Source organism: Osmerus eperlanus, chromosome 6 (genome assembly GCF_963692335.1).
Source record: "Osmerus eperlanus chromosome 6, fOsmEpe2.1, whole genome shotgun sequence".
Taxonomy (NCBI): Eukaryota; Metazoa; Chordata; class Actinopteri; order Osmeriformes; family Osmeridae; genus Osmerus; species Osmerus eperlanus.
Genome location: NC_085023.1, coordinates 20,107,126 through 20,124,785, shown reverse-complemented (window position 1 = coordinate 20,124,785; position 17,660 = coordinate 20,107,126). Strand labels below are relative to the sequence as shown.

General features: G+C 50.2%; 2 protein-coding genes across 2 annotated transcripts in view; both read left to right on the top strand.

Moving 5' to 3' along the window:
- htra1a (HtrA serine peptidase 1a) overlaps positions 1-2,734 on the top strand; it is a 12,509-nt gene extending 9,775 nt beyond the window's left edge. The window contains exons 4-9 of the mRNA XM_062464301.1: positions 1-172; positions 410-442; positions 588-702; positions 904-961; positions 1,088-1,183; positions 2,093-2,734. The exon at positions 1-172 is cut by the window's left edge and continues 17 nt beyond it. Coding sequence (XP_062320285.1) covers positions 1-172; positions 410-442; positions 588-702; positions 904-961; positions 1,088-1,183; positions 2,093-2,261 — 643 coding nt within the window. The 3' untranslated portion in view covers positions 2,262-2,734. The remainder of the gene's footprint in view (positions 173-409; positions 443-587; positions 703-903; positions 962-1,087; positions 1,184-2,092) is intronic.
- A 1,908-nt stretch (positions 2,735-4,642) lies between these two features.
- Positions 4,643-15,488, top strand: wapla (WAPL cohesin release factor a). Its single transcript, XM_062464321.1, has 20 exons — positions 4,643-4,959; positions 5,645-6,055; positions 6,545-7,223; positions 7,579-7,886; positions 8,056-8,186; positions 8,417-8,515; positions 8,694-8,861; positions 8,975-9,111; positions 9,505-9,616; positions 10,644-10,880; positions 11,039-11,150; positions 11,323-11,420; positions 11,613-11,689; positions 12,070-12,242; positions 12,647-12,762; positions 12,897-13,190; positions 13,628-13,841; positions 13,989-14,077; positions 14,439-14,534; positions 15,293-15,488. Exons 2-20 carry the CDS (start codon positions 5,671-5,673, stop codon positions 15,356-15,358), a joined length of 3,591 nt encoding a protein of 1,196 aa, XP_062320305.1. The 5' UTR covers positions 4,643-4,959; positions 5,645-5,670; the 3' UTR covers positions 15,359-15,488.
- Positions 15,489-17,660: the final 2,172 nt, after the last annotated feature.

Genomic DNA, 17,660 nt, shown 5'->3' with positions numbered 1-17,660 from the left:
GGGCCGTTCTGCGGACCTGAGGCCAGGGGAGTTTGTGGTGGCGATAGGAAGCCCTTTCTCCCTGCAGAACACTGTTACCACGGGGATCGTCAGCACCACCCAGAGGGGGGGCAAAGAGCTGGGATTACGCAACTCAGACATGGACTACATCCAAACAGACGCCATCATCAACGTGAGTGTGTCACCGCTGGAGACACACACGCTCAACACACACACATGCACACGCAAGCACTCACGCATACCCAAGCACAGACTCACACTCACACACACATGCACACACCCACACATGCACAAACAGGCACTCATACAGACACCCACTCAAGAATGCATTTAGTTCTTGTCACATTCTTAAAGACACCTACAGTGTTCCTCTGAGCAGAAATGCTATAATGGCTTTTTGTTTTTGCAGTATGGAAACTCTGGGGGACCTCTGGTGAATCTGGTGAGACTAATTTACCTTTCTACAAGATACCAATAAGCCAGTGCTTGCTTGTGAATCCAGTCCAAAGTAACTGTGTAGTGGTTATGGTATCCTACAAAGACAGTTTGCATCAAAGTAACGTTTTGTTTGATGGTCGACGCTGTAGGATGGCGAGGTGATTGGCATCAACACACTGAAAGTGACAGCTGGTATCTCCTTCGCCATCCCCTCCGACAAGATCCGCCAGTTCCTGGCCGAATCCTACGACCGACAGTCACGTGGTAAGACATTGTTCCTATGGTTACTGAGGTGTTAGAAATCCAAGCTCCACCAAGCATGTTTTTATTGATGATTCCAAGTAATGATTGATATGGACCGGGCCACACGACCATGAAGATACCTCAGTACACATACACACATCCAAACCAACTGACAGATTCTAAAGGTGAAAAATAAAATGTGTCATATGTGTTTTTCATTAGGAATGACGTCGACTAAAAAGAAGTACATTGGTGTGCGGATGATGTCTCTCACGCCAGCGTCAGTTGAATCTTAAGAATGACATGTTTTCGTATTAAAGTCTGAAAATAAAATCTCTAATCATTCACAATTTATGAATACCTTTAGCGATGTGACTGTTTGTTTCTCCCTGTCCCGGTTCTCCAGGTTGAGCAAGGAGCTGAAGGGTCGACATAGAGATTTCCCTGACATCACCTCCGGGGCCTATGTTATGGAGGTTATCTCTAAAACACCAGCTGCAGTGTACGTAATAAACTCCACCACTGTCTACAATGAATGTCCTTGGTTTGGAATTCTACTCTGTGTATGAGGACAAGTTGTGATCAGCTCTTTCAATGCTCAGAGATATTGTCTTTGGCTCTGTCGACTGTACACATGTTTCACATTTCCAGAAGGCCCTCTACACCCAATGTTCCTCATACAAACTCATGAACACTGACAGGTACACACACATTCTATCTCCCTCTCTCACGCACACACACACACACACACACACACACAAAGGTGCTCACACACACATAATATGCACAGACACATCACAACCTTACACAACTTTAAACAACCTCTTAGCAAAACATGAACAGGCCTCCCCCCAGACATTTCTATACGAGCCCCCCACCCACATCCTCCACACGCCGTATTCCCAGCAGCAGCCACACTTCTAACAGAGGGGGTTTGGGAAGACGCTGAGGTCGGCGATTCTCTTCAAGCCTCAAGCGGTGAGCTTTTGTCTGTGGTTTGGTAAAGCTCCCTTGCCCAGCCTTCTGCCCACCTAGCCCCCTTTGCGCCTCTGTTAGACCCAGCGAGCCACATGGTGATGTGGGTGTTAGTGATGTCTGGCTGTAAAAACCTCCAGTTGGAGAACACGAATGGAATGTGGAAGTGAAGGGATTGTTGGTTGAGGTGGGTCTCTGTTCACATGTGCCTGCGATTTAGGAGCAGTCGCGATGGAGCTTTGATGTCGTTGCTGGTAAACTACCTCGGTCTTGGTCAAATTTAGACTTAACTAGCTTTTTATTTTGAGTGCCTTTGCAATTTTGGTATGTCTGTCACAATTGTTGTTTATCCACAGATGGCTTAGATAGGGGGTTATTTAGTCTGTTTTGAAACTTCAACATGCTGAGCCCAACCCTGCTTCTCCCTTCCCCTCAGTGGTGGCTTGAAGGAGCACGATGTCATAATCTCCATCAACGGCCAGCGGATCGCCTCGGCAACTGACGTCAGCGCTGCCATCAAGAAGGACACCTCACTCCGAGTTGTGGTGCGCCGCGGCAACGAGGACGCCATCCTCACCATCCTTCCCATGGAGATTGACCCTTGACCCCGCCCCTGCACGTTGAGCTGGAGCTCATATTTATCACCAATAGACCTTATATGGGTGCGGGGCTAGTACCACACCCGCTGGAACTAATAGACTGTGACAGCAGACGTCCAGCCAGGTTCAGACTCTTAACTCTAAGCCTTGAAGGGAACAATTGACGCTCTTAGTAGAGTTGTAGTTCCTCACCCTTGTGTATTATACGTTCCTTCTTGTATGCCTTGATTGATGCAGCTACTGTTTACGGTTAACAGAAGGCAGTTGATAAGTTGTGACCCTTTGACTGGTTTTGATGGTTTTGTTTCTAAGACTGACTTATTGTTCAGGTAGGCCCATCGTGGACGTGTTAAACACACTTACAGAGCCCTGGGAACATCTGATTTGTGTAATTATTGTTTTCTAATTTCCTTTTTTTAAGTACTGTAGCTTTATGTTTTCTTTGTTTGGACGTACTGAAATTAAAGGGTTTTTATCTATTTGTTGGTGGTTTGTGGTTTTTGGGCGGTGAGTGTGGATGTGGTGCTGTCTTGCTCACCATTGCTCACTCACTCTCTCTGCCTCTCTCTCTCTCTCCCTCTCACACACACACACACACTGACATGGACTGCTCCCAGCTGGACATCGCAATTTTACGTTAGCGTGTGTGGTGTAAAGCTAAGCCATCACACACACATATGCACAGACAAGGGGAACATAAAATGGACTCGGGTCTGTTTCTGATTTGGTTTTTATGGCTTTCAGGGGTTGAAGCTGGCCTGTTGTGCTGCTGGCCCAGGGCGCTCAGCGCTGACCTCACAGTGAGGAGAGCGCTCCAAACACGTGAACCAGGACATGGTTGGTTTCCACAGATGAGTGTGCTGTCATGCCCCTCTCTCACCTCTGTCCAGCTCTGTTTATCACACTGCAGCCAGCCCAGAACCAGAGGAAAAAATAGCCAGTGGACGGACATGTCACTCAAAAAGGACTGGTGTACATCAAAAGCAAGGAAGGTAGTTTATGCTAGGACATGATCACACATGGCCCTACTCACATGACTGTTATGGAGGTCACATGACTTATGGAGGTCACATGACTGTTATGGAGGTCACATGACTGTTATGGAGGCCAGGTCCTGAACACTCAATCACACTACATTTACATTTAGTCATTTAGCAGACACTCTTATCCACAGCGACTTACAGTAAGTACAGGGACATTCCCCCCGAGACAAGTAGGGTGAAGTGCCTTTCCCAAGGACACAACGTCATTTTGCATGGCAAGGAATTGAACCAGCAACCTTCTGAGTAACAGCCCGTTTCCCTAACAGCTCAGCCATCTGACTCCCACACTAAGACACCTGTGGAATATCGAAAGAGGAACACTAGATAATCAAACTGAAAAACCAACTGGGATATTTTTGAGAAGAATTAACATCAATAAAATAAAGTTATTCTTTTAGGGAACACTCCGGTTCTGTGCTGCCATCTCGTGGCCCTTTCCCACCCCACAGTCTCCCCAGTACGAATGTTATAAAATTATTAACATATCCTAAAATATTATTTGGTCTCTCTATCTGGGACACAGAGCATGTCACATGTTCAGACCTCATCTCACTTTGCCAAAACATCATTGTAATTGCCTTCCTAATTGACCCATGGACAAAATAACATCACGCACATGCGAGTCTGTGTGTAGTGTTGGCTTCAGCTGTGAGGACAGGGTGGGTCTCCGAGTGAGGTCAGCTGGTGTGAAGCCAGAATGCCAGGATCTGTGCCCAAACCATCAGTAATACAGGACTGGATAGCATGAGCTCATATCTCTAAGCCATGTCACTGCTGGTGTTGCGTTGGAGTGCCAAGCTGTGTCAATAAGTGCAATTGCAGAGTAAGAATGCATGGACTGGCCTTGCTCCTTGGTTGCTTCGTAGTAGACTAGCTTACGTTTGTTATGCGTGATAGCCAGGAAAATTAAAAAAGGTTCCCAATGACAAATAGTATTGATTATGCCACCATGTCACTGATTTGCTTCCATAGTCTGCTCTGCTTTACTCTGTTTAATGGTTCTCTGTTCTCCCCTCTCCTCCTCTCTACTCTCTTCTCCTTTGACTGTGTGTCGTCATGGTCGAGACATTTAACTCTGACAGTAAACACTTATAGGTGTTTCTGTTGATTGTGGGTAATACACCCACACTACACTGGGGGCAGGATAATTTCTGCAATCCCATTTGTGGACTATAGCGCCCTCTTTCTTTTTGAGCTCTGTTGCAAAATGGTTATCAGCCCGTTTAAAAGGTCCTGTCCAATGAGGAACACTGATACTGGCACAACGGCTTGATCGTTGGCTCGCTACTAAACATTCTCTGCGGTGATTGGGTGTTTTCTCCTCGCCGACATGTGACGCCGAGGTTCTTGGCAGCGAAGGAAGAGGGAGGGGACATTTTTAATGGCAGACACAGGCTGGACAATATGTATAAAGTCTGAAATATGAATTAATTTCAGTCATTCATATCGTTATATTTGAAGCTAATATAATAGGTTTCATTTGCACGTGACAATTGGCACAGTTTTCTTCTGTTACAGAGTTGAATTTAATTTCGTTCTGCGGAGTTACGCGATTGTTTTGTGCGGTTGGCTAACTACTAGCAAGCTAGCTACTGTAGGCTAGTGCTAGTTATAGCCTGGCTATATCTAAAGACGAGGCCCGGCCGGCTGCAGAATAAGTGGTGAGTTTTAGGTTTAGCTGGTACAATCGATATATCTGTCTTTCCCTGTTACTAAACAAATTATAAGGTATATGCTTGTTTGCTTGATTGCTAGCTAGCTACATGTAAACCTGTTTAACTCTCCGACTAATCCACGGTCGGGACGATGACATTCCTAAGAAAGTCAATGTTTACAGTTAACAACGTAAAAAGGTTCCAGTGGCGGTCATGTTCCACTTTCAGTCCATGAACACAGTATTTAACTAAAACATTAGGTATTGGGGTACATATAACATTAACTAGAGGGTATAACACAATATATAGAGGAATTGCTTGGTACACACTCTTGTGTTTCGTTCCAGATGGCAGAAAATAGTCGCATCAGGCCTAGCTAAAGCTGTCAAACCCAGTCTGAATTGTCAGTTACTAGCCAACCACACTTCAGAAAATGTGTTGTAGATTATTTACTAGATATCAAACAGTAACATCTTGGTGTTGTGATATAAGCTAATGTCTACTCTAACAAGGTTACGTCTTTAAACCAACTATCCGAGAACGTGACCAACCAGTGTCATTGCTAGCTAACTGCAACCATTCAGAGATTATCTTTAGGCTGTTGTTGCTATTTTAAAGATATTGTGTTTACTCTGAGTCATCCTCCTCGGTGTGATATCTCATTGTGTGTGCTTTTCAAAAATCCCTACAGAGAATATGTAACATCCCTCAATCAGCATGACATCTAGATTTGGTAAAACATACAGCCGCAAAGGAGGGGAGGCCAACTCCAAATTTGACGAGGTCTTCTCCAACAAGAAGGCCACCCTGAGCACCAAATGGGGCGAGACGACCTACAAGGCCCAGCTGGGCTCCAAAAGGCCGGCCCTGAAGCCGGAGGTTGTGGAGTTACCCAAGAGACCCAGGGTCGAAGACGACGACAGTTCCGAGGACCCGTTTGGCTTCGACAGCGACGAGGAGTCCAAGCCTGTCACCTCCCATGGCGGCCCGCAGACTAAAACGGAGGTGGCGGAGGCACCGAAGGCAGTGCCAGGCCAGGGGAGCAGCGGGGGAAACACAGCCTCGGCACACGGCAGTAGGGACTCAAACGCCACGTCTACATGTAAGTAACTCCAGTTCAGAATTATTTTACATTTAGTTATTCAGCAGACGCTCTTATCGATAGCGACTTACGGTAAGTACAGGGACATTTTCCCCGAGGCAAGTAGGGTGAAGTGCCTTGCCCAAGGACACAACGTCATTGGCACGGCCGGGAATCGAACCGGCAACCTTCTGATTACTATCCCGATTCCCTAACTGCTCAGCCACCTGACTCCGTATTATGCCTTGCTAGATGTGTTTACAGCCCTCATACTAGCGTTGAAGGTGTCGTGGACAACCTGTTTGCTTTGATATGGATTGAACGTCTACGCATTATTGTGATGAGGATTGTATATGCATGCTTTTGCAGGATCATGCCTGTTTTTATGTTTGAGACTTGAAGGCTTGCCAAATGAATTAACCCGCTATTTCAAGTTTCACTAAGGCCCTCTGTGAAGTTGATATCCACCCATATCCTGTCTCAGCTAACATTAGTCTGTTTTATTTATAGTCAAGCCAACGACAGGTGAAGGTGTTGCAAAGAACAGCCAGTCCTGGTACAGGAACACCCAAGACGATAACCAGAGGCCGCCCATTGCTCAGTCCACCCTGTCAAAGACCGTCTCCATGGAGATGTCAGAGGACTGGGACTCAGCGGGGAGACAGATTCCCTCCTCCTCTCCGAGCATGGACCCAAGCGCCCCGGGGCCCAGCGTGGACGCGCAGGACAGGCTGTCCTCTGAGAGAGGGATGGGTGCGGACCAGACGCCCCCAGCAGAGCCGGTGGAGACCATCGCCCCCTCCCCGTTCCTCCTCCGACCCTCCAACTGCAAGAAGTACCAGCGGCCAAACCGCTCCAACAAGGCGCCCGACACCGAGGCCAGTGAAGGCCAGCCGCCGGGCAGCGGGTCGACCACACTGAAGCCCAACAGCATGTCCTCGGCCGGTGGTAGCACCAGCGCCGTGGGTAACGCCAGCGCGGCGGCGGCCAAGCCGGCCGGGAGGGGCAGGGGACGGGTACGGGACTTCACGGTGCTCCACCCCTCCTGTCTGTCTGTGTGCAACGTCACCATCCAGGACTCGATGGAGCGCAGCATGGACGAGCTGTCCACCACCGCGCCCCCGGCTGACCTGGGCGAGGCCGGGCAGATGAAGAAGAAGACGGATGCTCCCCCTCCCAAGCCCACACGGTAAACAGACTCTGACTCACTTTACCGGCTCGGCGGGTAGAGCACGTAGCGCAGAGGCTGAGGCCTCACTGCTGGGACCCGAGTTTGATTCTAGCCCGGGGCGATTTTCTTCCCCTGCTTCCTGTCTGTAACTGTCTCTATCAGATAAACAAAGCAGAAAATCCCCCCCCCCCCCCCCTCCCTTTAAAATAATAAAGAAATTAAAAACTTAACATTACAGTTTCATTTTATAGTTTGAATGTTTAAACCATTAGTGACACTTTATGTGAATGAGTGATACATTTCCATCTCATCAGGTTAACAGACTTAACAGCGGTCTGATTATGATAAACAATGCTCCTATCTAATCCGGCAGGTTCCGGCCCACCCAGAGCAAAACCAAAAAGGAGACCAAGCTGGAGTTCTTTGGCTTCGAGGACAAGGAGGGCCAGGAGGGCGAGGAGGGGGTCGACTCCGGCACCGGCGGCAGCAGCAGCTACAAGATCAAGTACTTCGGCTTTGACGACCTCAGCGAGAGCGAGAGCGATGAGGACGAGGAGAGCTCACAGGCCGCTGAGAAGCGGAAGGCCAAGAAGGCGGCGGCTGCGGCGGCGGCCACGTCTGCCGGCGTCAACAGCCCTCCGCTCAGCGACTCCCAGGACAGCCAGAGCAGCAGCAACGCAGGTGAGGCAAACACTACAGGCTCAAGTTACACCTCATTTCCTGTCACGGGGGCGGGACATGTTTGTCTAACCCGGATGCTCCGTCTGAAAGACTGTGAGGACACACGTGGATATGGTTTAGGGGAGACTGTGGTCTGTGTTCCCACTCACTCTGCCTCCCTCCCTGTCAGATATTCTGGAGTTCAGTGACGACTCGAGCCCAGGGGGGTCGGAGGGTCAGAAAGGTTGCCCAGGGAAACAGGGGGACAAGTCCAAAGACTTGGGCAGGAAGATCTTCAGCGGACCCAAGAAGGTCGGAAAGGTAAAAGAGGTCATGTTCATACCTGATCTCAGGGATGCCTGAGATCAGCTAAACTTTGTCAGCTTTTGTGAATTAAATGTAATCCATTCTGTGGTACGGTTCCTTTGAGGTTCTCCCATAATGTTCCTAAAGCTGTTAACTGTTGAATGTAATTGTAGCAAATTCGATAATGGGGATCCTAATAAATAACCGATCACTAACGGTGTGTTGCCTGACCCTGGTCCCTGCAGTCTCCTGCTAAAGCTGTGTATAACGCTCGCCACTGGAACCAGCCTGAGAGCGAAGAGATGCCCCCCCCGCCTGCGCTCTCCCGCGCCCACACCGCTCCGGTCAGAACCGCTAAGCAGCACCACCGCTTCAACACTCAGCCAATAGAAAAGCCATGTTTATTGTTATGTATGATGATGATAATCGTCATATTTATTATATTGTTATTTATATCTTTGGTTTGGGTTACTGTCAGCCTGCTTGTGGTTTGACCCTGTGCTGATGTGTGTGTGTGTTCAGGCCAGTCTGTCAAGCAGCAGTAAAGACCCAAACACCAAGAGCCACAAAGATGATGGCCTGTTCAAGGCTCCTCCCCCCCCACCCAAGGTCATTAAGTCTGTGACCATCCCCACCCAACCCTACCAGGACATCGTCACAGCACTCAAATGCAGGAAGGAACACAAGGAGGTGAGCTAGGCCTTCTGGGAAATGTCTTTCCCAGCTACGATAGGAAAAATCCCCTTAAATGTGTCCCTAACGGGGCCCTGTGGAGGTTGCTGAGACGTGTTGTGTCCCTGCAGCTCTACACGGTGGTGCAGCATGTCAAGCACTTCAATGACGTGGTGGAGTTTGGAGAGAACCAGGAGTTCACCGACGACTTTGAGTACCTGGAGACGGGCTTGAAGAGCAGCCAGCCTCTGAACACACGGTGCCTTAGGTACCAGCCCTGCTCATGCTGCTTCACATGCTGTGTGACCAGGGGAATGTGCACCCCGCTCAGTACCAGCCCTGCTCATTCTGCCTCGTATATTCATGTCTATATATCATTCTATATGACCAGGAGAATGTGCACAACTCAGCAAGCAGACACCTGCTTGTTAAACCTCTCATTCCAAAATCATGGGCATATTAATATGGAGTTGGTGCTCATTTTGTTTACAACAGTATAGCGTTCCACATATCCTCCTCCTTGTCAAGTAATAAAATATTCTCCTGTTTGAAGGCAAAAGTGCTTCAATCACTCTCTTCTTTCCCCATCCCTCTTTCCTTTCTCCTTCTCTTTTCTCTCTCTCCTCCTCTCCTCCCTCTCTCTGTCCTTCTGTCCCTGCAGTATAATCAGCCTGGCTACCAGGTGTGCCATGCCCAGCTTCCGGATGCATCTGCGGGCCAGAGGGAAGGTGGCTCAGGTCTTCAAGATGCTCAGCGACTCCCCTCAGCACCCTGTAAGAGCCTCTCCTCTCCCCCGGCTGCTGGGCAGAGCAGGGCCAGCCTGAGTGCCAGGCTCAGAGGGCAGCTCTCTCTCTGCTCTCTGCTCTCTCTCTGTGCTCTCTCTCTGCTCTCTCTGTGCTCTCTCTCTGCTCTCTCTGTGCTCTCTCTCTGTGCTCTCTCTCTGCTCTCTCTGTGCTCTCTCTGTGCTCTCGCTCTGCTCTCTCGCTCTGCTCTCTCGCTCTGCTCTCTCTGTGCTCTCTCTCTGCTCTCTCTGTGCTCTCTCTCTGCTCTCTCTCTGCTCTCTCTCTGCTCTCTCTCTGCTCTCTCTGTGCTCTCTCTGTGCTCTCGCTCTGCTCTCTCGCTCTGCTCTCTCGCTCTGCTCTCTCTCTCTGCTCTCTCTCTGCTCTCGCTCTGCTCTCGCTCTGCTCTCTCTCTGCTCTCTCTCTGCTCTCTCTCTGCTCTCGCTCTGCTCTCTCGCTCTGCTCTCTCGCTCTGCTCTCTCTCTGCTCTCTCTGTGCTCTCTCTCTGCTCTCTCTCTGCTCTCTCTCTGCTCTCTCTCTGCTCTCGCTCTGCTCTCGCTCTGCTCTCGCTCTGCTCTCGCTCTGCTCTCGCTCTGCTCTCGCTCTGCGCTCGCTCTGCGCTCGCTCTGCTCTCTCTGCTCTCGCTCTGCTCTCGCTCTGCTCTCGCTCTGCTCTCGCTCTGCTCTCGCTCTGCTCTCGCTCTGCGCTCGCTCTGCGCTCGCTCTGCTCTCTCTGCTCTCGCTCTGCTCTCGCTCTGCGCTCGCTCTGCGCTCGCTCTGCTCTCTCTGCTCTCGCTCTGCTCTCGCTCTGCTCTCTCTGCTCTCTCTGCTCTCTCTCTGGACGCTGGGTTCAGGAAGCACGTGCTACGTGGTTAGAGATCGTGGCCACTGTTGTATTTCTACACCAGTTACTTAGAGCTACGTTTGATCTGTCTTAAAGCCGTTACTTACCTTCTCTTCTCCTCTCTTTCCTTTCTTCCTCTCCTCTATTCTCTCCTCCCCTCCTCTTCTCTCTGACCCAGAACCTGGCCCTGTGCACGGCCTCCCTCATGTACATCCTGAGCCGGGACCGTCTGAACATGGACCTGGACCGGGCCAGCCTGGAGCTGATGCTGCGCCTGCTGGAACAGGAACAGGAGCAGGACCTGGCGGCCCATCAGGACCAGCTCACCCCCAAGGAGGTGGCCAAGGTCAAGGAGAAGATCCGCAAGCTGTGCGAGACGGTCCACAACAAGCACCTGGACCTGGAGAACATCACGGTGAGGGGGGGGGGGAGAGGGGGGGTGGGGTGTGTGTGTGTGTGTGTGGGGGGGGGGGGGGGGTGCTCACAATGTTTGATTGATTTGACTGGATTTGAAATTCTGGAAGTGAGAAAAATGTCAAGCTGATTTGTGTTGTTGTGTTTTGCCGTGAGCAGTCGGGTCACCTGGCCATGGAGACCCTCCTGTCACTGACGTCCAAACGAGCTGGAGACTGGTTCAAAGAGGAGCTGCGTCTGCTGGGAGGCCTGGACCACATCGTAGACAAAGGTGTGTGTGTGTGTGTGTGTGTGTCTGCATATGCCCTATACTCCGGGCCCACGTTTCATTCAGGTTAATTTGTTAGCTTGTAGTCATTGACCTTCACTTCGTCTGTCACAGTTCATTACCTGTGTGTGTGTGTGTGTGTGTGTGTGTGTGTGTGTGTGTGTGTCGTCCACAGTGAAGGAATGTGTGCAGAACCTGAGCCAGGAGGAAGATAAGGAGAATCTGGTGGCGTCCTTATGGGGCGCTGAGAGGTGCCTGAGAGTCCTGGAGAGTGTGAGTACCAAACGTTACTTCAGAGGGGAACGCTGGGCAATTTCTTCTTGGCATTTTTTGATGGGGAAAAACTGACAGTTTAAGGCAAAAAGGTTTTCCCTTAATGTCCTGAATCTCTTTTCTTCTTCTCCATCTTTCGTCCTCCCCTCTGTCTCTCCATGTGTCGTGTGTGTGTGTGTGTGTCCCCCCCAGGTGACGGTGCAGAACCTAGAGAACCAGAGCTACCTGATCGCCTACAAGGACTCCCAGCTCATCATCTCCTCTACCAGGTGAGACGGAGCAGGAATCCCTCTCCATCACGCTCCCCGGCAAGCTTGAGAAGGTGTCAGTCATCAGAGGAGATGCACAAGGCTTTCATCTGAACCAAGGGCCAGCTGCCTCCCAGCGAAGGCCTTCATCTTGCTGCTTCTCATGTCGACCCTCAGAGCCTGCCAAAGCCACGATGGAGTTATTGTTGTCTAAATCTCTCCCTCTGTCTGTCCTTCTGTTTCTCTTCACCTTTGCATCTACTCTTTTTCTTTCTTCCTCTCTGCCTCCACCTCCCTCTCTGCCTCCACCTCCCTCTCTGCCTCCACCTCCCTCTCTGCCTCCACCTCCCTCTCTGCCTCCACCTCCCTCTCTGCCTCCACCTCCCTCTCTGCACACACAGAGGCCTGCAGTACTGCGAGGAGATGATCCAGCGCTACAGCCGGGAGGTGAACGTGTCTCTGAGCTCTTCAGGCACGGCTCTGCCTCACTGCAGCTTCAGCAACGTGGGCAAGGCTGTGGAGGACTGCATGAGGGCCGTGATCGGAGTGCTGCTCAACCTCACCCACGACAACGGTATGCTGACTGACTGACTGACTGACTGACTGTGAGGGTGTGGTGGTGACAGAGAGGTGGAGTGACGGGGCTGTGGTGGAGGTGGAGGGATGGGGCTGTGATGGAGGTGGAGGGATGGGGCTGTGATGGAGGTGGAGGGATGGGGCTGTGATGGAGGTGGAGGGATGGGGCTGTGATGGAGGTGGAGGGATGGGGCTGTGATGGAGGTGGAGGGACGGGGCTGTGATGGAGGTGGAGGGACGGGGCTGTGATGGAGGTGGAGGGACGGGGCTGTGATGGAGGTGGAGGGACGGGGCTGTGATGGAGGTGGAGGGACGGGGCTGTGATGGAGGTGGAGGGATGGGGCTGTGATGGAGGGATGGGGCTGTGATGGAGGTGGAGTGACGGGGCTGTGTGTGTTTCAGAGTGGGGCAGCACCAAGACAGGAGAACAGGACCAGCTCATTCCAACAGCCCTCAACTGCGTCCTCAGAGTCCCCCGCTACCTGCCGCAAGAGCAGCGCTTTGACATCCGAGTCCTGGTGAGAGCTGTGTGGGTGTGTGTGTGGGGGGGGGGGAGGAAGGAGATGAAGAAGCATCCCTTGGCTTTTTATTTGCTTTTGCTTTTTCCCTCTTCTCATCTCTCTCCCTCCCCTCCTCTTCCTGGGCGCTGCAGGGCCTGGGGCTGCTGATTAACCTGGTGGAGTACAGCGCCAGGAACCGCCACTGTCTGGTGGACATGGACTTCACAGCCCCCAGCTTCCCTGAGGACAGCCTGCCCCAGGCACAGGAAGAAAGAGAGCAGGCCCCGGCCTCTCAGGCCCCGGCCTCCCAGGCCCCGGCCTCTCAGGCCCCGGCCTCCCAGGCCCCGGCCTCGCAGCCTGGTGCAGCCCCCAGCGAGCCCACCGCCCCGGGGCCTGAGGAGCAGATCAAGCCCCCTGGCTCTGGAGCTTTGGAAGCTCTCGTGCAGGTGAGGCTGTTCTGTGTAGATTACACTTTTGGCATTTCTTAGTCTGTTGTATAAAAGTAGTGGCAGCACAAACAAACGAACAAGGAAAACAATTATGTGAGTTTTGATGTTAATTAGTTTTATTTGGAGTGTCACTTATTTTATCCAGCACCAAATGCAAATGAGCATTCTTGAACAACTGAAATCTCCTCTTATGTACATCACCAGCCGCCTGTATCAAATCTGACAGTTCTGATCGGTCTCCCTCATGTTCCTTTTAATGTTCACGGTTTCAAGTTCACATCATTAGGAATAGACTTGGGATGCTCATTTTGAGAGGAAATAATTTGACCGATAACCGACGCTCGTTAACAACCTTGACCCTGACTGCGTGTAGCTGTTTCCTCTCCCCGTGACCCTTGACCCTGACTGTGCGTGTGGCTGTTTCCCGTCCACAGTTCTTCCTGGAGCGCGAGCGAGCAGCCATACAGGCCGAGGCGCAGACTGATGACCTCATCAGCGAGGCGCCCAAGCCGCAGCACGACCAGAGCGGCCAATGGCAGGAGACCTCGGGGGAGATCCAGTGGGTCGCCGCGGAGAACAACGACAGCGAGAACGACAAGGAGAAGGAGAAGAAAGAGGAGGAGGAGGAGGAGCTGGACCTCAACAAAGGTAAAGTGCCAGAGATCTTCTCCCTCTCTTTCACCTCGTGTCAGTCTGGCTCTGTTGTTCTAGTTTAAAGAGCTGATCTAATGTGATCCAGGGGTTTGGTCAGTTGTGAAGGCAGAGTTGTTGATGGTTTCTCTGTGTGTGGTGCAGCTCTGCAGCATGCTGGGAAACACATGGAGGACAGCATCGTGGCCTCCTACACTGCCCTGCTGCTGGGCTGTCTCTGTCAGGGCAGTCAGGTACACACACACACACACACCAGCACACACACACCAGCACACACGCACACACACCAGCACACACACACCAGCACACGCACACACACCAGCACACACACACACCAACACACACACACCAGCACAAACACACACCAGCACACACACACACAAACACACACCAGCACACACACCAGCGCACACACCAGCGCACACACACCAGCACGCACACACACACACACATCAATACACAGGTCCTGGGTTCACGTGTGTGTGTGTGCGTGCTGGTGTGTGTGTGTGCTGGTGTGTGTGTGCGCTGGTGTGTGTGTGTGCTGGTGTGTGTGCGCTGGTGTGTGTGCTGGTGTGTGTGTGTGGTTTTCCTCAGGTCAACGTGACCACTGTGAGGGAGACTCTGCCCAAGGGAGACTTCTCCATCATGACTGAGATGCTGAAGAAGTTCCTGAACTTTATGAACCTCACGGTTAGTTTGGTACAGCACCACTGTATCTCATCACAACTGCACACGCTGCTGTCCTCTCTACACAGGGATCTTACACACACATACACACTGCTGTCCTCTCTACACAGGGATCTTACACACACATACACACTGCTGTCCTCTCTACACAGGGATCTCACACACACATACACACTGCTGTCCTCTACACAGGGATCTTACACACACATACACACTGCTGTCCTCTCTACACAGGGATCTTACACACACATACACGCTGCTTTCCTCTCTACACAGGGATCTCACACACACATACACTCTGCTGTCCTCTCTACACAGGGATCTCACACACATACACGCTGCTGTCCTCTACACAGGGATCTCACACACACATGTTTTGTCTCACTCTTTGGGGGACTCAGAATTCAGTCCCATAAAAACATCCTGTTTTTCAAACCCTTAATACCAACCTTGACTTGAAAACCTACCCTCTAAAACAAGTCCACCTCCACACACACACACACACACACTCACACAGATATTGCACAACAGTGTGTTAGGGAGTCAGGTGGCTGAGCAATTAGGGAGTCGGGCTAGCAATCTAAAGGTTGCCAGTTCGATTCCGGCCGTGCAAAAATGACGTGTCCTTGGGCAAGGCACTTCACCCTACTTGCCTCGGGGGGAATGTCCCTGTACTGACTGTAAGTCGCTCTGGATAAAAGCGTCTGCTAAATGACTACATGTAAATGTGTTAACTTGGTGTTGTTGTCTCCCCCCCACAGTGTGCCATGGGCAGCACAGGGCAGAAGTCCATTTCCCGGGTCATAGACTACCTCGAGCACTGCTAACCAGACGGGTCTCACGTCCCCTCGCTGCCGGCGACAAGACCTCTGCAACACCGCCTGGAGCCACCAGGGGGCGCCTGGGCCCACGCTCTCTCTCCACTGCAACCTGCTGACGTCCTCTTTCTCTCTCTCTCTCTCTCTCTCTCTCTCTCTCTCTCTCTCTCTCTCTCTCTCTCTCTCTCTCTCTCTCTCTCTCTCTCTCTCTCTGTCTCTGTCTCTGTCTCTGTCTCTGTCTCTGAGGGGATAAAACCATCAGCGCCTCTCCGAACCAAAGTCGCGCTGGTCAACATACTTTGGGCATTTGGAAATCCTAAAACACGGGAAGGTTGAAGGATCTCCCTCAGGTCCTTGGGAGGTCCTGCTGGTCTGGAGGAGAGGAGGAGGAGGAGAAACAGCTAGACTGTTCAGCCTGCTGACCTGTCATGTATAACAAAGCTTGAACTGAATCATTTGAACATTTCCTTCCCTGTGTGTGAGGAGCGTGTTTGACGCAGCCTACAGAGAAATCGTTAGCATTAGCATGGCTGTCGTTTTCGTGGAGGGTGTGTAGGACGCCAGTGTGAGCCAGCGTGGGACGGGATTCATCACATCAGGCAGTTTTTCACTTCTGCCCTCCAATCACATTTGAGGAGGGAACAGGAAGTCAAGGTTCTGGCTCCGTCTGTGCCCTTCATCTGTGGACGGTCTCGTGGCTCGACCTGCCTGGTTCACATCTGCCTGCTTTTCAAATCATGTGGATCTTTTTGCTTTTCCTCAAAGGCACGTTCTTAATGCTGCATTCTCAAACAAATCAGCAGGTGTGGGTGAAAACGGTCTCGCTCCTCTTCTCAGATGATGGCTCTAGTGACGGCTGTTAGGAATGTGTTCAAAGCCTCTAGCCTTCCCAGACCTCCACCGCTCTTCTGGAAACCTAATAATCCCATTTTCCTTGATCTCATGGTCTACATGTAATAATGCATTCACAATATTGGTAGGGTTGATCTATTTTTGAATTCGTTTTGTGTTTTTATTCTTTTGTTTGGTAGTTCCAATTGCGGGTTCATGTATTTATTTGACAGTTTCGGAAGTGTAAAGCTATTTGGACTGAGACAATGTGACACGCTCCCCCTGTATGAAGACCCTCAATGTGGATCTTGTTTAGGCATGACTTGTTGCTTGAAGTGGTTAGAATCCCCTGTCGCTGTAGAAAGGGGTGACTGTATATTGAAGTGATTTGAAACCCTTGTGTAACTGGTTGAGGTTTGTCATCAAACTGGCTAAATGTTCTAGCCTGAGAAGCAGATGAATCTTGGTTGATGTGCCCTGGCAGAATGGCCTGGTCACCCTGCCATTCAAACAGATTTCTTTCCAGCATGATAAGTGCCGGGCCAATCACAATCATGTATCTGATATGGGGGCGGGTTTCATACAACGACTGTACAGAAGTGCGCTGTGAGGCATTTTTGGAAACGACCAACAAACAACAACATTCTGTTGCTCAGATTGGATAGAATTGGATGCATTCAACCAATCGCGTCCAGAGGCCTTTTGGTTTGCGCCCGTTGATAACACCCCTTGGAAATCGAAAATTACCCGAGAGGTTCCATACTTGCGCGTATTTGCTAATTGATGTGGCGATGCCAGGCTATAAATCTTTGTAGAAAATATGAAAAACATTTATTTGTTTTGGTAATTGAATCTTAAGTCTCTGTTTTGGTAAGTGGGCATTTGATGCAAATGCATTTGGATGATGCAACCGATAGCTGTAGGACTAACCACTTTTAGAAGTTCTGTCTGCGATTTAAGTTTGTCTCTGTTGAACACAAACATAAGCTTTCATTAATCACAGTGGTCAATCTGAGCTAGAACGTGAAGTCAAGTCCTAATGAGATACTATTTGAATGACAGCCATACTTAAAGCAAATTATTTTCATTTCATCTGTATTTTTTATGCTGCAGTGAATGTTCCTGTTGAGAATAATTGATTTGCAAAAAGCTTGTCCTGAATGGAATTTTAGAATGTAAATACAACTGTACATAGTGGTTAATGGACGTTAGAATGCTAGACTACTTTTATGAAGCTGATATTTTAATTTTATACAATATTTCTGAGTTGTGTCATTTGAAGTAAAACAAAAAGTTATAAAAAGACAACAGCAGGAAAAAAGTTTGTACCTGTTTCCAGGACATTGTCTTTGCTTAACATGTAAATAATTGTAACTCAAATAAAAAGTTGCTACTTTCAGTACAATCCTGTGTTCGTGTGTGTGTTGCATGAGCTGAATATATTTAGTTTCGTATTACCATACAGAGGTTTTTGTCCATT